At 39.6% G+C, this 27,539-nt stretch overlaps 1 protein-coding gene across 1 annotated transcript in view; it reads left to right on the top strand.

The window, feature by feature from the left end:
• Positions 1-2,525: 2,525 nt before the first annotated feature.
• The window catches only part of lrp3 (low density lipoprotein receptor-related protein 3), a 93,689-nt gene continuing 68,675 nt past the window's right edge, over positions 2,526-27,539 (top strand). Inside the window, 2 exon segments of the mRNA XM_028810061.2 lie at positions 2,526-2,739; positions 13,957-14,004. Of these exon segments, the coding sequence (XP_028665894.2) occupies positions 2,655-2,739; positions 13,957-14,004 (133 nt within the window). The 5' untranslated portion in view covers positions 2,526-2,654.

Raw genomic sequence — 27,539 nt, 5'->3', positions numbered from 1 at the left:
GTAGTGGGTACCATCACTCCAAGTTATGTTATGTATGGTAACAGCACATGTAGAGGTAGCATCAGTTTGAAATGCTTCAGTGGAGTTTACTGCTACTTGTCACCAATAACAGTCTCCATCTAAAGCATGCAAATAGGGGTGTGGCAATGTGCCCACCCTTTGACATACTAACCCTTCTTGCCACTTATAGCAAAAAGTAAGTTCTACAGTATTATTGTTCATGTCTATCCATTTTCTGTCTACTGTAGGTGCCCACCATGTTCACCCCTACTAAAAACAGGCAGAACATGGAATGGACACCAAACATTATTGTCTTCAGTAGTGGTTCCCACGTGAAATACAGCTTGACACATTGATCATTGGCTGCAACCACCAGTTTGCTGGTAATTTTAATATGCTTTTCTAGTGTTGGGGGTCTTTGAATCTCTAGTCCATCGTAAAGTTTAAATAGTGATGCATAGCTATAATCTGTTTTAAATAAGAAGCTGATTCTACATCTATATCCCATTGGCCTTTCAAATCAGTCCATAGAGACTCATTTAACCACCCATTATGGATTTTCCATAAAAGCAAATCCTGTAAATGTTTGTCTGCCAAATATGCCCCCAAAGAGCCAAAGTTTGCAAACTATTTACTTTCTTTACACCAATAGGTGATATTTTCTTGTATAGTTCTGCTATATCAGCAGTATTAAGAGACCCTAGGCCTAAACCTCCTATTGCTAAACCAGTTCCTATGGCTCCCCAAAGGTCTCGCTTTGGCCTTCGTTTTACTTCTACATCATGAAGGGGCTATACGGGTGCTATGTTTTTGCGATCTGTACTATAGTACCATATTCTCTCCTCTTGGAAAACAACAAGGTTTTATATTAAATGCACTAATATTAATATTAAGTGCTACAGTGAGTAATTTGTGTGCTATTCTAACTTTTTTACAGCCTTTCATTTGCCTAAGTAGCATTGTTTCAAATGAATAACCTTTCCCTCTTGTAGTCTTATGAATCCACAACATTACTGGTACCTTTATATTTGTTGTTGTATCCATTTTAAACACATATAATATTACATCATTTTCAGGTGTAGACACTGCAGTCAGCTGTTGTCCCCTTTCAATAGTCCAACATGATTATCTATTAGAATCAGGTTTACAATTCATTATACCCAACCAAACAGATACATTATTATGTATAGTTACAGTTATTTCAGTGTCTTCATAAATCGTAACATCAGGGAATTCCAATTTCAGACAGAGCCATATATGTCTTTTCTTGTAGTTGCCTGGTACAGTTCTTAGTTCAGTGTCACATATTTTTTCTGCTCCTGGCTTATCAGCAGCCCAAAAGACTTTAGTGTCAGGGTTGCATCAGCTCCATCCGATCCATAAACCATCTACCCTGGTTACTCCACACGCAAGGATAATCTGGGTAAGGGAAAGCAGAGGGGCAGCTGAGAGCCTGTTAAAAGACTATTTTAGTGTCTCCTGGCCCTGCAGCTATTATTTCCCCTGCCCTAGGCTTTTGCCCCGGAGTTAACACCCATACCTTCCCTCCAATTTCCCCATTAAACTGTTCAGTACTAACTAGAACAGGTGTGACTTTTAGTATGTGGAGTTTACATATGGCCTTTCCTTCAGCTATTTGTACATGTTGACTGATTGGGTTTTCTAACACTAAATGCCATTCATATAAGCTGATATGTAAAGTCTCTGTTAAGCATGCATCTGTTACAAGCATTTCAGTATTTATTCTGACCTTCCATTCCTTTGGCCTCTGACCTGTTATTCCCAAGCTTAACTTTTTTGATGACTTTGCCTTAATATTAAGTGACTTAGGTGCCCTAGCCGCTAAACTTGTTGGAGTTAATTCATTGTTTGCTAGTCGCAGAAACTGGTAATTTAAAAAATTACAAGAATTAAAAATGCAATTTAAAAATTGTATTTTCAATGTTACTTCCCCATGATGTTTGTATGATAGCCAAGAATAAATGTTATCTCATGTTTTTATGCAGAATGAAAGAAAACAATTTGGGTCAGTTGCTGTGTACTGTCACCTCCAGATGATCCTGTGTTGATCTGATCGTAGTGTAACCAAGCTTTCCATGTGTTGTCTTAGAATTGGTCGTTAATAAAGTAATGAAGCACACCAGGCTGGTATGGAGAGTACTCTGAGTTTATTGCCAGTTTGTTCACATCTACTAAAAATGCCATTACATGCGCCCTGGGACAAAACAGATCACACTCATTTTTTCTATAGCATTCCCAAGGGGAGAAAATACTCTCAATAGGTAGCCTTGTAACGGTTGTCACATATTGAATTTTGTGTGCTTTTATCTTTTTCTGCCTCTGGCTTTCTTTTAGTGTATGTCCTAAGGAATAATTTAATTTGGGATATCTCTTTAAGGGGAGTTGGGGGCCAATCTACGCCTGGGGGTCCTTGCAAAACGTATCGTGGTGTGACGTAAGGGAAACTGGCTTTAAAAGGAAAAGGAGGGGAAAAGAAAAAAAAAAGTCTGTTTCAACAAGGAGTGGGGAAGGCGTATGAGGAGAAGCAAGCAGTAAAGCCAGCTAGTAAGACTCCGGAATAAGAACTGTTGGGTGCACGTGTAGGAGTGCCATTGGACCTAAGAGGACTTTCGGAGCTCACAGCTTTTACTTGGATGGTATGGTGCGGGTGTCGGCCATTGACAAACGCTAGCGCCGAGACGGATCTCAGACTTCATCAAATGGACTGTCAACAAGCTGGTGAGATTTGCTTCTTTTTATAAGTTCAGTAAACTTGTCAGTGGCACACCGCAGGATTGGTCGCTAGATTCACGGCAGTCTTCCCAGGTCGTGTGAAAAAGGAAAACTTTTAAAGGAAAACTTTAAAAACTAATTTAATCTCAAAAGAGACTGGGGTGCGTGTGGGGATTGTGTGGGTGCGTCTAATTGTGATTTATATATAAATGAAATTTAGGTTTAAGTAAATGTGAATATATGTGGGTTGTTTAGAAATAAAATATTTTCTTTCTTTCTCTTTCTCTTTCTTTCTTTCTTTCTTTGCCATATTCTGGGAAATATATTAAGAGTGTTTAAGGTGTTTGTATAGTTTATAGAGTTTGTAAGGATTGTTTAAAGGGGGTTTATTGTTGTTTGAGTTATAATATATATTTTTTGATTGGTTAAAGAATTGTAAGGGTGATTATTTCCTTGATATAATTTCACACAATACGATTCCGTCTGGGGTCACCAAATTGAGGCTTAGGTTCTATCGTTTTCTGTTCTTAATAGAATTATTTTTTTTTCCTAAGAGTAGGCGATTTTTTATGTGTGTGACGGGCTCCTCATCCAATGACAAGGGGAGCTCGCTACAGCCTCATAAGGTAAACACATTAAAGAAAAGTACATTGTGGGGTAGCCCTGTTGCATATACATCCCCCCTTCCAGAATAAACGTCTAAATTTAACAACAAATTAATATTTGTTGAACAAAATAGATTGATACTAATAGCTATCAGGTAGAAATGCATTTTTTTCTCAAAACAAAAAATTGAATCATTTTGGAAAAAAAAAACCCATACTAGCAACAACCATTTTAGAACTGAACAAAGTCTTTAACATAGACAGGAGGCATCACAGTCCACCCAGTCCTACTTCTGGTCTGTACAGGTATAGCCAGCCCTTCTGACCAGTGCAGTTCTTCAGCGAGTCTTCACCTGACAATGTTCTTAGAGACGCTGCCTGAGATAAAGTAAGGTCAGCTGTTGCCCATTGTTGACCTGTTTGATACATTGGAAATGTGTAAGGTTTTAACCTATCACAATGTACCATCTGCTCCCTTTCCTCAAGATCCATTGGATTGGCAACATGATAAAGTAATCCTGGTTCTCCACCCGAGTCCTTTACCTGTGTGACCTGATAAAGTCCTTTCCAATGGTGTGCCAGTTTCATGCAGCTCTTCACGGGGTTTCTGAGTCACACCATGGTGCCTACCCTATAAGGCTGGTGATGAACCCCTGTATCATGGTAGTTTTTGTCACTCCTGAGCTTTTGTGATCCTCATTTGGGCATGACAGAAGGCAGTTTCTAATTATTTTGCTAATGCAGTGGCCTACTCTTTATGTGATACAACCCTGACTGTACAATTGAGGCAGGTATCAACATGTCACCAGGAACCCTTGCCTCATGCCCATGAGTGAGGAAGAAGGGAGAGAAGCATGTACTGGCATGCGGTGAGGTATTGAAGGCAAAGGCCACATGTTTGAAATAATCATCCCACTCACCTCCATAGCCATTAGCTAACTGATCAGTTATGGTCCTATTAAAGCACTCAACCAGTCCATCTAACTTTGGATGATAAGGGTGGTGTGGGTCTTTCTGATTCCAAGCCGATGCCATAGGCTCTGAATCACTTCCTCTTCAGATTGCTGGCCCTGGTAACAGTGTACACACTCTGGCATACCATGTACCAAGATGTAGCCTTCAAACAGATACTTTGCAACTGTCTGTGCACTTTGTTTAGGTAAAGCATACAAGATGACAAACTTCGTAAAATAGTCTACTACCACCATGTAGTGATGACCTTTTGTTGTGACTGGAAGTTCCAAAATTTCAGCAGCCACCCTCAAAAAGGGATGAGTTGACTGAGCTCTCTCCATAGGAACTTGATTTGCTGGTATGAGTAATCTGGCAAGCTTTACGTTGCTCACACCAATTTCAAATGTCATTAAACATATAGGACCAGTAATAGGTTTGTCTTGCACATTCCCAGACACACTTGGATGAAAAATGGGCTGAGGCTGGGCAACTGTGTAGTTGTAATAGCATATCTGGTATGAGAGAAGAAGAAACATCAATCTGAGTGAGTTGTTCCCCAGTGAGAAAAGAAGTAATTGTGCAACACAACAAACCTTGATAGACTGGTAAATTCAGTCTAAAGTTTCCTCAAACACGAAGAGGCTTCTGTCAGTCTTCCACATGGAGGACTTCTTTTCACCCCACCAAGTTTAACATGGTTTTAATATCTGGGTTAGCCTGCTGCAAGGGCTTAATATCGGAGGCATCAGGGCACAGCATAAATGTAGAAAGCAGGCTCTTGGGGTCACTGTCATCAGTCTCAACAGTTACTCCTTTGGAAATCATGTCCAATGTAGAGCAGTCAGCACCTTACTCTGCTGGTCTTGTGTCTACAGTATTAATCCCTACTGTGGTTTCTTTGGCACTGGCTTTGGTGTAATCAGAACAGATCATTTCAGGCCTCTGGGAGATAGCATCAGCATTAATGTAACATTGCAAACATCTGTGTTCAATTATCCAATGGAGTAGATCTAGCTCTAAAATCCACCTCCCTCCCCTACCAGTAATGTCACTATCAATGGCCAAGATTCAATGGCCCAATAGAGGACGGTGGACAGTAATGATGGTGAATGATGCATGTCATAATGTCGAAATTCACAAACTGCCCATACCACCACTCGCAGTTCAGTCAAATGTAGACCTATGCCAATAAATGTTCCAGTCTCTCTTTTTCTTGTGCTAGCACTGCACCAACTGTCACATTAGAGGCATCTGTATAATTTCTGAAAGGCACATTAAAATTGGGCAAAGTTACTACAGAAGAAGAGGAGAGTGCATCTTTCAGGTGGTTGAATGAGGCATCACAATCTGTTGTCCATTCAAAGGGCACATTGGACAAAATACCCTTAATCGGCAGCCTCATAAGGTACACCCATTAAAGAAAAGTACATTGTGGGCGACCCTGTAACAAAACTAACTTCCGTTGTTTATCGCTGTTGTGTGCCCCAGAGCTGCAAGTATATATCTCAGCAGCCAGGAGCAGAATCAGTGGGAGGGGAGGTTTTCAAAATAAAAGTTTGTCACAAAGTTGTCAAAAATAAAAGTTGGTCAAGAATAGCCTGAAGTTATCATAGCTTATGCTTCATATACAGTAATAGGGAAAATATACTATTTAAATATATGATCTAAACAGAATTGACAAGATACGCTGGTAGAAGAGTTAAGCCATGTTCCCAAAACACAGACCTAGACCAAGAACAATCAGCCTAAGGGCATGTTGATTTTATGCTGTCATTTTTTAAACTTCACTTCATGATGAGAGTTTTTTCAATCTCCATTGCATGTTTCAGTCAACTTTTAATGATGATTTCAAGTGCATGCTCTAGTGTCAAGTTCACAAGCTCAAATTTTATTTTTTAAATTCATACAATCAAAACCCCCAACAGCGGTCTGTCTGGCACAACGTGATTGCAGCCACCTGCCATCCCAGAGCACTATGTTTGCTTCATCCATCACTTGGTCCATCACTTTTTGGTTTTCATTTCACAATCTGGATTTTAAATGTGATTTCTTCACTTCACATTCTACATTTTTAATGTCACTTTCAGGCCGTCACATTTTCCTTATTCCATGCTTCCAACTTTAGTGTTCATTTCATGTCTTCACTTTCTCTTCATTTTACCATCTCACTTTCTATTCTTCATTTCACTCTCAGCATTTTTAATCTTCATTTTAGACCATCACTGATCTTCCCTAAAAAATGCAGTGACATTTGCATTCCTATTCTTATCGCTTACTGTTTGGATTGCCTCACCTACCCATTCATAGCATCATTTATGTCCCCAGTATGTCACGTTATTGGAATATCCAGTAGTCCTGATATGTGTCAGCAGTCTACATCTCCGTATACTACTGCTTTGGTTTCCGGCTTGAAGATGCAGACCATTCTTTGGATTCATAAGCTGACAGCTGAAATATAGGCCATCCTTCCCATTAAAGGGGTACAGTTTTTAAATTACTTGAACAATTTACACTTGCAGCCTGAGCTGCCAAGTGGCCAAAACATCTGGGGCCTCATGTATAAATGGTGTGTTTGCACAAAAATGTTCCTTACGCCCAGTTTTATGTGTCCAGTCCATCAAGTGCTCCCGGTAGAAGTGTTTTTACATGGATTTACAATTTACAGTTACCTGACTGTAAACTTGCACTACAGCTGTAATACTGCACAACCTGAGTCACTTCATGAACCATTTGCACTATCTGCACTATACGATATGTATATTGTACTTATGCTTTCATATTGTATATTTTTCATTGTTTTTTATTGTATTATTATTTATTTTAAAGGAAAATAAGTTTATGGAGGATCTGCATATTAAATCTCATTGTACCATACAATAACAACAAAAGGAATTGAATTCAATTCAATAGAAGAGAGCATGTATTTACAGATGATGACGACTGGTTTAGCTTTTCAAGAGCTGTCCTCTTGGAGCTCCGTGCTGTTAGAATACCAGGATGTATAGTTGATATCATATTTAAGATGAAATGCATTAAAGTATGGATGTTCCATTATACAGGTACATTTTTTACTTTATTTCAATAATGTGTACTGTTAATAATTAAACATGTTTGGGCATGGTAGCGCAGTGGTAGCGATGAGCTAGAGCACCATCCAGGGATTGGTCCTGGCTTGCGTTGTATGCTTGCTAGGACTGCTGCAACTCTGGATGGATAGATGGATGGAATAAACGTATTATGAAGATTTTTTCAATGTTCCTACAAAGTTTTGAAGAATCAGCATTCTAAGCTTACAGCTGCTTTGACATTTATTATTCAGTTTATTGTGTGGCGATTGGTTACATGGAGAAAGAAAAGGAAGGACAGGAATTTAGGGTTTGTTACATTTCAAAGAGACAGTACTGCTACAATAAATTATTTCATTTAGGGTTGCTCATTGTGACAGATGGCTTGAGACCCTAACCAGCCGTGATGCCGGAAAGGACTGGAAAAGAGACCATACCTCCCCCAGGCCATAAGAGGGCACCCACCCTGGGTCACCTGGGGGCTACAGGAGCAGAGCTTGGAGGCTAAACCCTGTTGGAGCCCTTGGCCACCACCAAGAGACGCCGGGAAGATCGCTACAGAGCTTAGGATTGCAGCACTTCCGCCACACTGGGAAGTGCTGCCGGAAGATCGTCATGGAGCACCTGGAGCACATCCGGGGCACTATAAAGAGGCCGCCTCACTCCATTCCAGGAGCCGGAGTCGGGAGGAAGAAGACAGAGCTTGTGAGTAGAGGAGTGGAGGCGACAGAGTTGAAAAATGAGAAAGGAAGGGATTGAGAGCATATTGTTGCTGGTTTGAGCGTTGTGTGGTTTTGCAGTAGAAGAAAACTTTATTAAACGTGTGTGTTTTGGACAATTTGTGTCTGTCTGTATACGGTATCTGAACTTCCACAGCATGTTCCAGCAAGCATCTTGCGGGAGGCAGGAACAATCCCTAGACGGGGCACCAGCTCATCGCTACCACTGCACCATGTTTAATACTGTACATACTGTACTTTAACACATTTCATCATGAAAATATCAGGTACACATCTTAGTATTTAAATTGTTCAGAGAACTGTAAAATCATGAATGTAACATATTGTGTGGAGATCAGTGCCTGCATGCACCTATCGGAGTAAGAGAAAGCCCATTTAAGAAGCACGTAGTGATTCACACACATAGAACACATAGAATACGAAGCACTTAACATGCTAGTTTAGTTAAGATGGGATCTAAAAAACTCTAGTAAATTAAACATTGATTTTAAGATGAGGTTTACGATGTACTACTTTAATGACAAAATAAATGATGAGATTAAAGTGGAAATTTTGAGAATAAAGATGACATTTCAACATTTTTTTTCTTCACGGTGTCCCCATTTTTTTTCTTTTCTCTGTACTCTAATACGCTTCTGTATGACACTTTTCACAGTGACTTTGATATCTGACCATTTCTTTTTTTATTTCGGGCACTGTGCGACTTTCTGAAGTTGAACTTTCCAGGGTCTCCACCACTCTGTAATACTCAGTCAACTTCCTTTTGTTGTTTATACCTCTGCTAAAGTCAACAAATTGTATTTTCTTGCTTCCACTTCACATTTGATGTACAGTAATTATATTAGTCATGCTTTTGCCATTGTCTTTTAACCAAACCCTGAACAGAAGGTGATATTTATATAAATTTGCATATTAAAATATGTGAAATTCTGGGAGGAGTCAGGGTGGGGTTGTAGGCATGTGCACGTGCATTACATTTAATGTTTGTTGGGATTTGTGAAGTCTATGGAACATGGCGTTCACACAGATATATGCATCTGGAATTTTTTGTGTGTATGCACATTTCCACTTTTGTCCGTACACCATGTTTTAGTGTGAATTCTATGCATGACATTATACATTAGGCCCTTGGTCTCATTCTACTTTTTACACATGAATCAATACATCATCTAAGAATAAATCCAAAAAAACCCACAACAAATGTTTTATTTTAGCACTCTTTGCTCAGATGAATCCTGGGCTGGGATTTCAAGCCAGCAGTTCTGCGCTGTGTCAGGCAGCGTGTGCAATAACAAGAAATTTCATTTTCATTTTACTTCATGACCAATCAGATGTTAACAGGCCATAAACCCCTCCTACTCAACACTGTAGTTCTTCCCAATCGACATTGCCCTTCCTACTTGACATTTGGCTCTTGGCTGTAGCAATACCCTTCTCCAGAGATGTGGACTCCTCTGCAGAAGACCTAGACTAAGACTTACTGCAGTTGTAGTGTGCTTCTTGGAGTCGGAGAAGATAAAGGTTGAATACAAACTAAGGCCACCTTGTGAGTAGGTTTAGCAGACTTATTATGGTGAGTAATTTTACAAAATATATTCTGCCTGCACCAGGCAGACTGTTAAAGGCAGGAAAAAGCACTAATTGTGGCAGTACTCTGTTGTTGTTGGCTTCTCCATCCTCTTCCTGATGCATTGCAAATTTTGTACAATTTTTTAAACAAGCACTTGGGTTCCCTTTGTAGTTCAGGTCATTGTGATATAAGTACATTAGGTCAGACAGGTTTGGAATGGTTGGGGATCCCCTTCAAGGTCAGAGTGAGGGATGCCAGTATGCCATGTCAAAGAATGGAACAAAGCTTATTAAAAGAAAAAAATCACATCCCCATGAATATCAAATCTGTGCGTAACAGCCCACATCTAGCCCTGATCTTCTATAAAAAGATGCAGAGTCAGTGTCCCTGAACAAACTGCTTGACCACTGGTTCACAAAGTGTGTATTGAATAATACTGCTAGTTTCTTCTGTGCCAGTGTCATATAGCTCTGATGTGAGATTTTTCACAATGTGTATATTGTGAAGATTGTGCTGCGATTAGATATTCTTTTTAAATATTGTGCAGTCTCTGATTAGGTGTTTTATATGTGTTAGTAACTGTTGGATTAATTCTGTTATTAAGAAAAGCTGGAGGTTTAATAACTTACATTTTGTTACAAAATATGTAAACAATCACTCGATTTGTAAATTTTCTTTTGAAAAAAATAATCAGCTTTACTTTTGAAATAGATGCACATGACATTTACTTTTCATTAATACCTCTCCTTACTATAAAATTGTTTTTACAATTTAAAGGAGATACAATATATGTTCAATTTTAATTTATTGCTCCATCAGCAACATGCATAAAATTACATGTAGGCCCCTGCTGGTTACTATACTTGATTATATGAAGCACAATTTGTTATTTAAATATGAAATAAAAACTTTATCACCAAAGTGAATGTAAAATATATTTTTATAGAAATAATCATTTAGCTTCTCCAATATTGCTGTTGAATCACTGCTAAGCACAGAACACACAATGGCACAGATTAGACAGAAAAATATGAATGTAAGATGCTTTTGCTACACTCCTAATTGACATATTAATTCACCTTTTGAATTTTTTGTCATTTTACAGCATTTAAGTCACTAATGACTATGCAGAGCTTGCGTTGGACCTACTGAGTCCCCTCTGTAGAATTTTCTTTGAAATAGTGTTTTAAAAATGTAAACCTTAGTGGTCGTATTATTATTATTAATGTTTGCTGTACAGTGCATCCAGAAAGCACTTCTCAAACTCCATCAGGTTGGATGGGAAGCGTCGGTGCACAGCCATTTTAAGATCTCTCCAGAGATGTTCAATCGGATTCAAGTCTGGGCTCTGGCTGGGCCACTCAAGGACATTGACAGAGTTGTCCTGAAGCCACTCCTTTGATATCTTGGCTGTGTGCTTAGGGTTGTTGTCCTGCTGAAAGATGAACCGTCGCCCCAGTCTGAGGTCAAGAGCGCTCTGGAGTATGTTTTTATCCAGGATGTCTCTGTACATTGCAGCAGTCATATTTCCCTTTATTCTGACTAGTCTCCCAGTTCCTGCCACTGAAAAACTTCCCCACAGCATGATCCTGCCACCACCATGCTTCACTGTACGGATGGTATTGGCCTGGTGATGAGCGGTGCCTGGTTTCCTACAAATGTGACGCCTGGCATTCACACCAAAGAGTTCAATCTTTGTCTCATCAGACCAGAGAATGTTCTTTCTCATGGTCTAAGAGTCCTTCAGGTGCCTTTTTGCAAACTCCAGGTGGGCTGCCATGTGCCTTTTAAAAAGGTGTGGCTTCCGTCTGGCCACTCTACCATACAGGCCTGATTGGTGGATTGCTGCAGAGATGGTTGTCCTTCTGGAAGGTTCTCCTCTCTCCACAGAGGACCTCTGGAGCTCTGACAGAGTGACCATCGGGTTCTTGGTCACCTCCCTGACTAAGGCCCTTCTCTCCCGATCGCTCAGTTTAGATGGCCGGCCAGCTCTAGGAAGAGTCCTGGTGGTTTCGAACTTCTTCCACTTACGGATGATGGAGGCCACAAATTTTTCTGTAACCTTCCCCAGATTTGTGCCTCGAGACAATCCTGTCTCGGAGGTCTACAGACAATTCCTTTGACTTCATGCTTGGTTTGTGCTTTGACATTCATTATGTAAAGCACTTTGAGCTACTTTTTGTATGAAAATGTGCTATATAAATAAATGTTGTTGTTGTTGACATGAACTGTCAACTGTGGGACCTTATATAGACAGGTGTGTGCCTTTCCAAATCCTGTCCAATCAACTGAATTTACCACAGGTGGACTCCAGTTAAGCTGCAGAAACATCTCAAGGATGATCAGGGGAAACAGGATGCACCTAAGCTCAATTTTGAGCTTCATGGCAAAGGCTGTGAATACTTATGTACATGTGCTTTCTCATTTTTTTTATTTTTAATAAATTTGCAAAAACCTCAAGTAAACTTTTTTCAGATTGTCATTATGGGGTGCTGTGTGTAGAATTCTGAGGAAAAAAATTAATTTAAATAATCCATTTTGGAATAAGGCTGTAACATAACAAAATGTGATGGGCTGTGAATACTTTCTGGATTCACTGTATATTTGGGTGGTGCTGATACAGTACAATTACTTACATATGTTTTTAACAGCTGAAGTACAGGTATTTTAAGTAACATGATCAGGGTCAGAGGTGACTCTCAAAGCTGAAAACTGAACTGCAACCTGGTTTGCATTTAGAAATTGTGCTACAATAACAGGGAAGTATAACTTTTCCGTTGTAGATTTTACTAGTCCTAGCACTGTATTGTACCTGCAGATTAATTATGAGATATTTGCAGCACTTTTTTTTCTTATACTCAAACTGTTTCATCAAAGCAATTAAATGTTGTTAACACTAGAATCCCTGAAGCCTACGAAAAAACTCGTAATCCCCACCCACCTTAAATCCCTTTGCACCTCTACCATCCGTCTTTTGTTTTGTAAATGTGTCGATCAGCACAAGCAGCATGCAGACTGCTGTCCCATCCCCCCCACCACCAGAGGTCATCTCTAGCAAAAAACTTTCCCGGCTCAAGCCTTGTTTATCTTGGTGTGATGTGCCTGGAGTTGTATAGGGGTAAATATATTCTTACTTGGAACACATGCATTTAAAATGTGTGCTGTGCCTACAACAATCTATGTAAGTGTAGGATGACAGGAAATGTGAGAAATGCAAGAAATGTTGAATACATACCTAAAACAAATATTTTTTTCATGTTTTAGTACTAACAACAAAATTTTGACATGAAGTGTATAATGTGTGAAGACTGAAGTCCAAATATCAAATAAACACTTTCACAAAAGGTACATGTATAACGGAACAAGTAGGCTTTTATTCAAGATTCTAAACAAAGAAAAAGAAATCAGGTTAGGGTAGATTATTGACACAACTGATTTGGTGATACAGTGGTAAGAACTGCTTACTCATAATCAAGAGGTTGTGGGTTCGATCCTGGTTGCTTCCCAGAAATAACATTTTCAGTAGTGAGCTGCTCTTACTGTTACCATTATACAATAAAAACATACATTTGATTTGAGTCTCCAACAGCTGGTGTAAAATTTATGGTACTTGTAAAGGTTAGCGTTTTTTTGTTTTTTTTTTTTAATTCAGTTTTATTCTCTGTCGTGTTCATGCTCCCCCCAATTTAACACTGCTATTTTCAAGTAAATTTCTGCTATAACAGAAGTGAGCTCAGATGAGGATGAGCAAGGCAGGCTGAGCTCGCCAAGGTATCGTGCAAAGTTCTGATTGTGATTGTTTTGTGATGGTCTTTATTTAAAAACATTTATATGTTGCTTGTATAAAAGCCACATCAAATGTTATTTACCTATCTTCATGCAGCGTAAAATCACAAGTAGACTGCAGAGCTTCCTGTGTTTCATCGATACTGGCATGCTGACAAAGTATACCTGTATGTGTAATGCCACTAAAAGTGCAGCAGCAGCTTCCACCTGCCGCTATAGACTCTTCAGTACATGAGCGACTCTCCACGCTACTGCTTAGATCTGATGGTGCCATGCTGACACTTCAGTATGCAAGCAATGGTACGATAATGCAGTCAGACTTCTTTTTTTGGGCACATACACCGTCTCCAGCCCATATAACATAGCTAGTCTCAGTACCATCCTGTAGACCTTCCCTGTCTATGCTTCATCAGTCTTTTGTGAAAGTAGTATGTCAAGTTTTAATTCATTTTAATTTCCTGGGATTTTGTTTAATAGACACTCTTTTATTTATTTTTTTACAGCCCGGAAAGTAGTAGTCCAAAGTGGTGTTCCTACTGCGGCAGGAATGGGTAAGTATTCAATGTTTTCATCACATAATTTGCAAACCAATCATTTGTAGTCTTAAACTGATCTATTTTTCCATTCCTGATTGCCAAAAAAAAATTCAAGTCCTGTTGTGTCCTCTTTGATTGCTGAACTAGTTACTGACAGGCTACATCCACCAAGTTATGTTTTTGCATTGTGAAATTACCAGTTTGAAGTCAGTACCTGTGAAGTTTGTGGAAATTAAATATACTGGTAAAACACACAGCTATACAGTTCTAAAATAAAATGCTACAAGAAGTTAGATGTAAACATAAAAACAATAAACACCATGCTCATTGTTTACAAATGAACTTACACCTGATTATGAATTTTGAACACAAATGTACCATTTCCTGGTAAATTATAAATGGATGGTCTTGTAGGGTCTGGAACTTACAATAAATCTTCCTGCCTACCAGGTTGCCACTACTTAAAATATTTTGAAGTTCCAGAACATATTAGGTCATAAGCTCTTGGTTATTCCAGGATCAAAGTTCTAGCCCCATTAGTTCAAAAGTAATTGTGTGACAGACGGACAGACTTTTATATACAGAAGCTAGAAAAGAAGAGATTCTCCAAGTACTGGAACTTTAATGGATTGTTAAAATTATACCACAACATTTTGTAACTGGAACATGATGGCCAGTAGATGTTGTTTTTATTCAAACACTCTAAGACTGAAATTGCAAGTAACCCACATAGATTGCTCTTAAGGTTTCTGACACACATCTAAAGTAAAAAATATATTTTAACTTTCTGTCCTTCATTCTCATGTACTTCTTCTATGCTCCACTCACTAATTTGCATTATTACTTTGTTCCTGCTTCTCTTTATTAAATGCTATTTTTATTTTGTTTCTGTTGACTCACTTCACCAACACTTATTTTTTTCTTTCTCTCTTCCAGATATTATTTTCCATTTTCTTTATACCAGGGTTGAGCAATGTTGGACCTGGAGGGCCATAGTGGCTGCAGGTTTTTGTTACAACCCAGTTACTTAATTAGAAACCAATAACAGATCTAACTGTGCCCTCCTTCATTTTTGGTACAAAGGCCACATTTCTCCTTGATTTACCCCTCTGCTCAACAGTTTAAAATTTAAATGAAATACTTCATATGTGATTAAAGTGTAGAAGTTACAATGCTTTTTATATGTGGTCCCCATCTTCAGGGCACCATAATGTTTTGTGACATAGAAATGGTAGTTATCAGTCTTATTTAGTACTTTGTTGCATATTTCCCTTGCATGCAATGACTGCTTGAAGTCTGTGATTCATAGATTGTACCATGTTCTGAGTATCTTCTCTGGTGTTGCTCTGCCATGCCTCTAATACAGTCATCTTCAGCTCCTGCTTGTTTTGGGGGCTTGTCACCTTATGTTTTCTGTTCAGCACATGAAAAGCATGATTAATTGGATTTAAACGGGGTGACTGGCTTGGCCATTCAAGAATTTTACATTTTTTACATTTGAAAATCTCCTGTGTTGCCTTAGCAGTATGTTTGGGATCATTATCTCATTGTAGGATGAAGCACTATCCAATGAGTTTAGAGGCATTTACTGGAACTTGAGCAGAAAAGATGCTTCTATACACATCAGAATTTATTGTATAACTATTACAACATCAATGAAGAAAAGTGTGCCAGTACCTGTATGCCAATGACTTTCACTTGCAAAACTCTTGTTCTCATGTTGAACAATGACAATTACAGATTCCAAAGGGTAAAAGCAAACCTACTGTATGTATCTTATGCCTGCTCTAATGAAGAAATGAAACATGCATGAGTAATCACAAACACCGGTGATATCAGTTGTCCCAAATAATTATGGTGTCCTGAAATGGGGGAAGGGGGCATTTTCCCTTAAATTAAGGTCTGCAATGTGTACTTTAAACATGCCTGAATTGCCTGATTTATAATTTTAAACTGTCAAGCAGAGGAGTAAATCAAGGAAAGATGTATCTTTGTCCCAAACATTACGGAGGGAACTGTTTCATTTTATGGCTTGTTAGTGTTTTAACTTTGCAAAGGCAGGTTATTCTTGTATCATATTTTTTTCCTTTCTAATAATATCATTAAAAACGAATTAAAGCCTAAAACGGACAAGTCATTTTCAGTCCTTCATGTTTTCTAAGTATTTTACTAAACCAAACAATGCACAATGAATACACACCTGTGTAAATAGAAACAAGTGAGATTGGAGGACTGCTGGGGTCTTTGTCTTTTGCATCGTATTGCTAATAAGGAAACATTAAAAACAAGGAATACAGCTGTTTAGGAATAAGATATGTAATTAAGGGTTCAAAATCTTAACAAGCAAGACAACTAAAATGAAGCAAAAAAAGTCACTTGAGCAATAAGTGGCTTGGCATCAATAATCAACTTCTCAGTAAGCAATTGGGTTGGAACAAAGACCTGCTGCTACTGTAGCCCTCCAGAGCCAACGTTGCTCACCTCTGCTCTATACATTAATTTTTTTTATTTATTTATTTATTAATTTTTATTAATGATTCCATACAAATAGATCAAATCAAACCTCACCCCTGAGAAGGAGAGCTTAGCCAAAGGAGAATTGCTTAGGGCTTTTTAATAAGGCAACAATAAACAAAAGAAAGGGAGAAATAAATATATTGGTAAATAAGAAATGGAGAGGGGAATTAAATGCGGTATTAGTTATTTCTCTTATTCTAAAATAATATTGATTAGATCCTGCCAAGTTTTGAAAAAAATTTGTACAGATCCTCTAACTGAGAATTTGATTTTTTCCAATTTCAAATAATATAAAACATCGGTTTCCCACTGACTTATCAGAGGACAGTTAGGATTCTTCCAATTTAACAGAATAAGTCTGGGTGCCAAAAGTGTAGTGAATGCAATCACCGTTTGTTCTTCTCCACTTCAAGTCCGTCTGGAAGAACACCGAACACAGCTGTTAATGGGTTAGGAGCAATTGTGACACCAAGGCTGTCTGAGAGGCACTTAAAAATTTTGGTCCAAAATGATGTTAGTTTGGTGCAGGCCCAAAACATGTGACCCAGTGAGGCAGGAGCTTGGTTGCAGCGTTCGCAGGTTGGATCTTGCCCTGGAAACATTTTGGACAGTTTTAAGCAAGACAGATGAGCTTGATATATAATTTTTAGTTGAATAATTCTATGCTTTGCTCATATGGAGCTCGAGTGAATTCTCTGCTTTGCTACCTTCCACTCCTTTTCTGATATATTGATTAAGAGATCTTCTTCCCAATGTCCTCTTGGATCTTTGAAAGGCAGGGACTCTAATAGGATTTTATATAATGCGGAAATGAAGTTTAATTCCTCGAAATTGAGCAGTATTTTTTCCAGCATTGTGGAGGGTAGGAGGTGGGGAAAATCGGGCAATTTCTGTTTAACAAAATTTCTAATTTGAAGATAGTGAAAGAAATGTGTAGCTGGGAGGTTGAATTTTGAAAGTAATTGTTCAAAAGATGCAAATATGTTGTCTATATAAAGATCTCTGAGCATTTTAATCTCAAAACTTTTCCAGGTATTAAAAACTGGATATGTTTGCGAGGGTTGAAAGAGGTGGTTCTCTTGCAGAGGTGCCACAGATAAAAGATTTTATATCTTAAAATGCTTTCTAATTTGGTTCCATATTCTGAGTGAGTTAAGCACAATTGGGTTATTAATATATTTGCGAGAACTTGCATTTATTGGAGAGCAGAGCAGGGAGTATAAAGAAGTACTACAGGATTTTACTTCTATTGCGGACCAAGCCTGTGTATGTTCATATATTTGTGTCCAGGTTTTTATGGCTTGTATTTTTGCTGCTCAGTAATAAAACTGAAAATTAGGTAAAGCCATGCCACCTTCTGCCTGAGGTCTTTGTAGGGTTGCTCGTCGGATACGTGGGTGTTTTGAGTTCCAAATGAATGAGGTTATTGTTGAATCTAACTGTTTAAAAAATGATTTATTGATATATATTGGAATGTTTTGAAATAAAAAAAGACGTTTAGGAAGGATATTCATCTTAACAACGTTAATTCTTCCGGCTAGAGTGAGATGAAGGGTTGACCATCTATGCAAATCTTGCTTAATTTTTTCCATACAGACGGAAAAATTTTGTTGATAAAGAGCTTTATGTTTACTTGTGATATTTACCCCTAGGTATTTAAACGATCTGCTATGATAAAAGGTAGGGTGTCCAATCTAATATTATATGCTTGTGAATTCAGTGGAAAGAGTATACTTTTATTCAGATTAATTCTAAGACCAGATAAACGGCAGTGGCGACAAGGGACATCCTTGTCTGGTACACGTTCTAGCTTAAAGTAGTCTGAACAAATGTTGTTAATACAAACTGAAGCTTCTGGATTGGTATACAGTAGTTTGATCCATGCACAAATATTCGGGCCAAACCCAAATTTCTCCAATGCAGTGAAAAGGTAGTTCCATTCAATCATATCAAATGCTTTTTCTGCGTCTAATGATAGTAATATCTCTGGGGTGTTTGATTTTGCTGGTGAATATATAACATTAAACAAGCGTCGGAGATTGGAAGATAGGTGTCGGCCTTTAATAAATCCAGTTTGATTCTGTGATATTACAGAGGGCAGCACTTTCTCCATCCTTCTAGCTAGAATTTTTGAGAGTATCTTAACATCATTATTCAGGAGTGAAATTGGTCTGTATGATGCACATTGTAACAAGTCCTTATTTTGTTTAGGAAAGAGGGTGATTAATGCTTGACAAAATGTTTGAGGTAGTATTTGGTTGTCTCTAGCTTCTGTAAATGTTGCCAATAAGAGGGAAGCTAGCTGAGTGGAGAATTTCTTATAAAATTCTACAGGGTAACCATCAGGGCCTGCTGATTTCCCGCTTTGAAGTGACTTTATAGCATCTAGTAATTCTGTTAGCGTCAGAGGTTTCTCCAGTTCCTCAGCACTTAAAGCATCTATTTGTGGTGTCTGTAATGTATCCAGAAATGCATTAGATTGTGTGTTGTCTTCTTTGAGCTCAGTAATAAAGTATCTATCTATCTATCTATCTATCTATCTATCTATCCATCTAGAATATAAGGATTTATTATAATCTCTAAATGCGTGCATTATATTTTTATGGTCAATAATTTCTTCTCCATTCGTGTTGGTGATTACTGGTATTGCATTGCGAACTTCTTGTTTGTGAATTTGTTGAGTTAAAAGCTTATTAGCTTTTTCTCCGTGTTCATAGTAATGATGTCTAGACTTATAAATAAGTTGTTCAGTTTCTTTAGTTGTTAAGATGTTAAGTTCTGTATGCAGGGCCTGCCTTTTCCTGTGGAGAGCTTCACTTGGACGCCTGGCTTGTTCTTCATCTATTCTAGTAATTTCGCTTCTTAGCTCTGACACTTTCTTGGTTTCTAATTTATTTCTGTGGGAAAGATATGAAATAATCTGTCCTCTTAAGAAGGCCTTTAGAGTTTCCCAGAGTGTTCCTGCAGAGACCTCTGTGGGCGTGTTTGTCTCAAGGAAGAAGCTGATTTGTTTGGATATAAATTCTGTGCAGTTCTCGTCTGCCAATAGAAGAGGGTTAAGACGCCATCTGCGAGGTGAGTGTGAGTGGCTTAATGATTTTAGCTCCAAGACTAGAGGGGCATGGTCGGAGATAACAATTGTATCGTATTTGCATGATTTAATCGTAGGCAGGAAATTATTATCTACAAAAAAATAATCAATTCTTGAGTAGCTATAATGCACTGGTGAGTAGAACGAATATGTTCTTGAGTTTGGGTTAAGAAATCTCCAGGGGTCTGATAAGTTGTGGTCATTTAAAAACTGTGTAATTGTCTTTGCAGTATTAGATGTCGTCCCCCCTGTCACAGGAGTCCTATCTAAGAGTGGATTTAAAACACAATTAAAGTCCCCAGCCATTATAATTTTATGAGTGTTCACATTGGGAATGGATGCAAATAGATTTTGCATGAATTCCTTATCATCGACATTGGGTGCATAAACATTTATCAAAATCATTTTACTGTTATATAAGTTGCCCATGACCATCACATATCTCCCTTCAGGGTCCGATACTACATCTGATGCTATAAATGGAACTGTTCTGTGTATGAGAATTCCCACCCCTCTAGTTTTCTTTATAAAGCTAGAATGGAACATTTGGCCAGTCCAGTCTTTTTGTAGTCTGAACTGATCCTTGCTTAGTAAGTGGGTCTCCTGTAAAAATACTATTTTAGCGTTTAAGCCTGTTAGGTGAGAGCATACTTTCTTTCTCTTTAATTCGTGATTCAGGCCTTTAACATTCCAGCTCACAAAGTTAACTGTCCCATCATGGAGACATTGATTCTGAGTTTTTAATGTCATTTTATAGTCTTAACTGGTAGTGAGGCAGTTTTAATCTTAATTTCAAAATTCCCCATGAGTTATTGCATTTTAGCCTATTGTTGCATTGATATTTATGGTTATAGGGATTAGAAGAATAGATTAGATATAGCCTGCTCTCCTTCTCTCCCCTCTTTACCCCCCCCCCCACACCCCATTTTGCCTCCCCACATGAGGCTTGATCCCACTTCGCGATGTCCTGGTCCTCTGACATACAAAGAGACAGAGTACGTCCAAAACAAAACAAACCCCACCCCACAGCGGCCTTAGAGAATTAAAGCAAAGAGATATCTATTGCAGCTGAATTCTTAATACTATCTGCCGAAAATATAATCATTAACAGTCTTTAAGCTTAAAATAATCTTCAGCGATTTTAAGATATTAAGATAAAAAAAAGAATGAACCTTGGGAATGATTTTAAAAAGTAGTCAAGGATAAACATAGTAATTCCTAATGTAACAGTATAATGTAATAGTACAAATGTAATAGTAATGTAATAGTAGAAATAGCAATAAACCAAGAGTATGATGTTAAACAGTCTACTTTAAGGTAGTAAAAAAAACAAAAAAACAAATCCTACTTTAATTACTTCCACACTCACGTCTATAACTATAAGTAAGACATAAACATATAATGTCCAAGTAAAGAAAAGGATGTATAATTATAATACCCGTCTGTTTAAAGTGGATCCGAGAGCAGAGAGCAGATGATAGGTCCTTCCCATGCCTTGATAGAGTACAGCTCCTTATTAACTTTCAAAAGAATGTCGGAAACAGCTTCTTTAGTTCCTTTTCAGCTTCTTCCTTGCTTGAAAAAATATAATATTGACCTTGAACTTCCACTTTCAGTTTGGCGGGATACAAAAGGCTGTATTTGATATCGGCTTTCTGTAGTAACTTTTTAATGTCAAAGTAGGCTGCGCGTTTTGCAGCTGTTGATGCTGAGAAGTCGGGGAAAAAACGAATAAGATTATTTTCAAATATAATCTCTTGCTTGTGTCTGAGAAGTGCCATCACATCAAGCTTACATCGTAGTCGCTCGAAGTGGACAATAAAAGACCTAGGTTTAAAGGTACTTGATCTGTATGTGTGATAAGCCGCTGCTATCTCAATGTCGAGTTTAAAATCATCTCCAATTATTTTAGACAGTAATTCTACTGCAAATTTCACTGGGCTTGAGCTTTCTCGTTTCTCAGGTATACCCTCAATTCTTATATTATTTCTTCTGTACCCATCTTCCAGGGCCGCAGGTTTGTCTCCGGGTTTTTTGCACTCGGAATTCGCAGCTGTAGCTTTTTCATCGGCGTTAGACGCCAATTGTTCCGCTGTTTCAACTTGAGTCGTGAATGCCTGCTTAACGTCATCCAGCTGATCTGTAACGTCATTAATCTGGTCGGCAAGCATTTTCAGTTTGGATCAATTTTCTTCGATGTGTTCCTCTTATTTCTCCAACATGCCTTTAAAGTTCACATCAAAACGTTTAAATACACGCGTTTCCCGGTCTTTGTTATCCTTCTTAAGCTCGTTCTTAAGCTAAATGTTTGCCTTCTTAAGCTCATTCTTGTTATCCTTCTTAAGCTCATTTATGGCCGTAGCCATGGCAGTGGCCAGTGTAGCGATCATCTCTTTCAGTTCGGACAGTTTGCTTCGGATTTCATGCTCCGCGAGTGGAAATGCAGCTCCTGTTACAGCAGGTGCTGCAGGCTCGCGATGAGTAGTTGAGAGCACATCCTGCAGGGCCTTTTCTAGTCTCGAATGATCCTCAGAAATCGGTGATCCATCGCGACCTGTATCGCTTGCACCTTCGCTCCCATTTTCACTCTCGACTGGAGACGATACAATGGAGATCTGCACATTCGTCTGCTTGTTCCAGGTCAGTCTCCGAGAGGCCGTACCTTGCACTCGGGCCGGATGTCTGTCCAGACTTTGAAGTAGTTTTAAGTTTCTTTTCCAGTTCTTTCTGACTTTTCTTCTTGTTACTCATGCTTGTATATTGTAGTGGAAGTTCCTTGGTCGGGTTAAACACAGGATACCTCTAAATGATATGAAATACGTGGGAATATAAAGCCGCTGCTAGCGGAGCTCTGCTTCATGCGTCCATCTCCTATAAACGGACGAGACCAACTCTGCTCTATACATTGATGAAACCAAGGGCCCCTACTAAAAGCTGTGTAAGCTCCTAAAATGCAGCAGCCAGCGACCCACTTTTAATCTTCTGTCATTCCAGCCTCATTCCCAATAAATTGTATTAACAGAATAACATAAGGAATAATACATTAAGATTTAAACAAAATGAAAAACTAAAAAATGCAGGTGTGCTTTGCAGTATAAATATTCCTGCTGAAATACAGTGTTATTCTTGTCTTGTTCCACATCTCAAATATGTGCATATTGGGTTGTCTCTAATGTGTGGATTTACAAGTGAGGATTCACTGTGTTGGGCCTCATGCCTTAACTTGGGTGTACGCATGGTGACTTCCCTGCAACCTTAAACTGAGAAATGACATGGTTCAACAAGTGAAAGAATATTGCATTGTATTTTGTAGCTGAAAAGATAATCAAAATGTCATCAAATATTTCAATATAATAACAGAGGGACAAAAGGGTGTGTTCCTGCTACTGAGGGGGTTAAACACATCTTCCTCTCTAGGAAAGCCAATGCTAGGTTGGATAAACGGACTCAGACAGCTGAACCTCAGATGTGGATTTCATCCTAGCCATAGAAAGTGGACCAGTTCTTTGTCCTTGCGTAGATACTTAAGGATCCGTGAAAATTTACGTACCAGTCCTGTTCATGTGTTTTGTGGACTTGGGGGGAAGAAAAACATGGACAGGATATAAAAATATAGGCAAGGTTTAGAGGTCATTCAGTTTTCACTTTTGCTATTTATAGATGATGCTTTCCCTTTTTGCCTGATTAGTTTGTGATCTCCAGTACACACAGGAATGGATGAAAAGTGAGTGAGATGTATTTTGGATGATAGTTAGCACTTCTAAATCTGAGGTCTCTTTACTCTACTGGAAGAAAGTAGCTTATTCCCTACAGGTAAGGGTTAAGTAACTACCCTAAATACCTCAAGGTCCTAGTATTAAATGGGGGTGATTGTGAAAGTGAACAAAAATTAAGGTAGTGGCACATGTTCTACAAATGTACAAGATTGAGGTGGTAAAGCAGGAGATGAAGCTGCTAATTTACCAGTTTTGTACCATTGCTTCATAAATTGTTTAATTTTATATAATCTTTGTTGAGATTTGTAAGCCCAGTAAATATAATTGTGTGTCACTATAAGGAAATACCTACAGTTAGGTCCATAAATATTTGGACAGAGACAACTTTTTTCTAATTTTGGTTCTGTACATTACCACAATGAATTTTAAATGAAACAACTCAGATGCAGTTGAAGTGCAGACATTCAGCTTTAATTCAGTGGGATGAACAAAACAATTGCATAAAAATGTGAGGCAACTAAAGCATTTGTTTAACACAATCCCTTCATTTCAGGGGCTCAAAAGTAATTGGACAAATTAAATAAGTGGAAATAAAATGTTCATTTCTAATACTTGGTTGAAAACCCTTTGCTGGCAATGACAGCCTGAAGTCTTGAACTCATGGACATCACCAGATGTTGGGTTTCCTCCTTTTTAATGCCCTGCCAGGCCTTTAATGCAGTGGCTTTCAGTTGCTGTTTGTTTGTAGGCCTTTCTGTCCGAAGTTTAGTCTTCAATAAGTGAAATGCATGCTCAATTGGGTTAAGATCAGGTGACTGACTTGGCCATTCAAGAATTTTCCACTTCTTTGCTTTAATAAACTCCTGGGTTGCTTTGGCTGTATGTTTTGGGTCATTGTCCATATGTATCATGAAACGCCGCCCAATCAATTTGACTGCATTTAGCTGGATTTGAGCAGACAGTATGTCCCTGAACACCTCAGAATTCATTCGGTTGCTTCTGTCCTGTGTCACATCATCAATAAACACTAGTGTCCCAGTGCCACTGGCAGCCATGCACGCCCAAGCCATCACACTGCCTCCACCGTGTTTTACAGATGATGTGGTATGCTTTGGATAATGAGCTGTTCCACGCCTTCTCCATACTTTTTTCTTGCCATCATTCTGGTAGAGGTTGATCTTGGTTTCATCTTTCCAAAGAATGTTTTTCCAGAACTGTGCTGGCTTTTTCAGATGTTCTTTAGCAAAGTCCAATCTAGCCTTTCTATTCTTGAGGCTTAGGAGTGGCTTGCACCTTGCATTGCACCCTCTGTATTTACTTTCATGCAGTCTTCTCTTTATGGTAGACTTGGATATCGATACGCCTACCCCCTGGAGAGTGTTGTTCACTTGGTTGGCTGTTGTGAAGGGGTTTCTCTTCACCATGGAAATGATTCTGCGATCATCCACCACTGTTGTCTTCCGTGGACATCCAGGTCTTTTTGCGTTGCTGATTTCACCAGTGCTTGCTTTCGTTCTCAGGATGTACCAAACTGTAGATTTTACCACTAGTAATATTGTAGCAATTTCTCGGATGGGTTTTTTCTGTTTTCGCAGCTTAAGGATGGCTTCTTTCACCTGCATGGAGAGCTCCTTTGGCCGCATGTTGTCTGTTCACAGCAAAATCTTCCACATGCAAGCACCACACCTCAAATCAACTCCAGGTCTTTTATCTGCTTAATAGATAGATAGATAGATAGATAGATACTTTATTAATCCCAAGGGGAAATTCACATACTCCAGCAGCACCTTACTGATACAAAAAACAATATTAAATTAAAGATTGATAATAATGCAGGTAAAAAACAGACAATAACTTTGTATAATGTTAGTTTGGGGGAGGAACGATCTTCTCAGTCTGTCAGTGGAGCAGGACAGTTACAGCAGTCTGTCACTGAAGCTGCTCTTCTGTCTGGAGATGACTCTGTTTAGTGGATGCAGTGGATTTTCCATAATTGATAGGAGCCTGCTGATCGCCCGTCGCTCTGCCACAGATGTCAAACTGTCCAGCTCCATGCCAACAATAGAGCCTGCCTTCCTCACCAGTTTGTCCAGGCGTGAGGCGTCTTTCTTCTTAATGCTGCCTCCCCAGCACACCACCGCGTAGAAGAGGGCGCTCGCCGCAACCGTCTGATAGAACATCTGCGGCATCTTATTGCAGATGTTGAAGGACGCCAGCCTTCTAAGGAAGTATAACCGGCTCTGTCCTTTCTTACACAGAGCATCAGTATTAGCAGTCCAGTCTAATTTATCATCCAGCTGCACTCCCAGGTATTTATAGGTCTGCACCATCTGCACACAGTCACCTCTGATGATCACGGGGTCCATGAGGGGTCTGGGCCTCCAAAAATCCACCACCAGCTCCTTGGTTTTGCTGGTGTTCAGGAGTAGGTGGTTTGAGTCGCACCATTTAACAAAGTCATTGATTAGGTCCCTTTACTCCTCCTCCTGCCCACTCCTGATGCAGCCCACGATAGCAGTGTCATCAGCGAACTTTTGCACGTGGCAGGACTCCGAGTTGTAGTGGAAGTCCGATGTATATAGGCTGAACAGGACCGGAGAAAGTACAGTCCCTTGTGGCGCTCCTGTGTTGCTGACCACAATGTCAAACATGCAGTTCCCAAGACGCACATACTGAGGTCTGTCTTTAAGATAGTCCACGATCCATGCCACCAGGTATGAATCTACTCCCATCTCTGTCAGCTTGTCCCTAAGGAGCTGAGGTTGGATTGTGTTGAAGGCGCTAGAGAAGTCTAGAAACATAATTCTTACAGCACCACTGCCTCTGTCCAAGTGGGAGAGGGATCGATGTAGCATATAGATGATGGCATCCTCCGCTCCCACCTTCTCCTGATATGCAAACTGCAGAGGGTCAAGGGCGTGTTGAACCTGTGGCCTCCAGTGGTGAAGCAGCAGCCTCTCCATGGTCTTCATCACATGTGATGTCAGAGCAACAGGCCGGATGTCATTCAGCTCACTAGGACGTGATACCTTTGGGACTGGGGTGATGCAAGATGTTTTCCAAAGCCTCGGGACTCTCCCCTGTACCAGGCTCAGGTTGAAGATGTGCTGTAGAGGACCCCCCAGCTCCGATGCACAGACCTTCAGCAGTCGTGGCGATACTCCATCTGGACCCGCTGCTTTGCTGGCACGAAGTCTCCTCAGCTCTCTGCTTACTTGCGCTGTTGTAATTATGGGTGGGGATGTCTCTCCTATGCTGTTATCAGCAGAAGGATGTGTGGAGGGTGCTGTACTCTGAGGTGAGAGTGAGAGTGGGTTAGGGTGTTCAAACCTGTTAAAGAAGTTGTTCATTTGGTTTGCTCTCTTCACGTCTCTCTCGATGGTGGTACCCCGCTTCGAGCTGCAGCCAGTGATGATCTTCATCCCATCCCACACTTCCTTCATGCTGTTATTCTGCAACTTCTGCTCCAGCTTCCACCTGTACTGCTCCTTTGCCGCCCTGAGCTGGACTTGGAGTTCCTTCTGCACGCGCTTGAGCTCATGCTGATCACTGCCTTTAAAAGCCCTTTTCTTCTGGTTCAAAAGGCCCTTGATGTCACTTGTAATCCATGGCTTGTTGTTAGCATAGCAGCGTACAGTTCTTACTGGAACTACAATGTCCATACAGAAGTTGATGTAGTCAGTAGTGCAGTCAACAACTTCCTCAATGTTCTCACTATGTGATCCCTGCAGGATATCCCAGTCTGTAGTTCCAAAACATTCTCTCAGAGCCTTCTCTGCCTCCGGGGTCCACTTCCTGAATGATCGTGTGATTGTAGGTAGGACCCTCACTTTTGGTTTGTAGTGAGGCTGAAGCAGAACCAGGTTATGATCTGCTTTCCCAAGCACAGGCAGCGGGGTGGCGCTGTATGCGTCTTTAACGTTTGCATACAGTTAATCAATAGTCTTATTTCCCCGGGTGTTACAATCCACATACTGGGAGAAGGCAGGTAATGTTTTGCCCAGCGTCACATAGTTAAAGTCTCCAGCGATTAGCACAAGCGCCTCAGGGTGCTGCGTTTGTAACTTAGCAACAGCAGAATGGATGATGTCACTCGCTGTCTCCACGTCCACCCGAAGAGGGATGTACACGATGACAACAATGATGTGTCCAAACTCTCTGGGCAAGTAATAGGGACGCAAACTTACGGCCAACAGTTCGATGTCCCTGCAGCAAGTGGAGACTTT

The sequence above is a fragment of the Erpetoichthys calabaricus genome, chromosome 9, assembly GCF_900747795.2.
Source record: "Erpetoichthys calabaricus chromosome 9, fErpCal1.3, whole genome shotgun sequence".
Taxonomy (NCBI): Eukaryota; Metazoa; Chordata; class Cladistia; order Polypteriformes; family Polypteridae; genus Erpetoichthys; species Erpetoichthys calabaricus.
The sequence above is the reverse complement of the archived record's forward strand: the minus strand, read 5'-3'. Positions and strand labels throughout refer to the sequence as shown.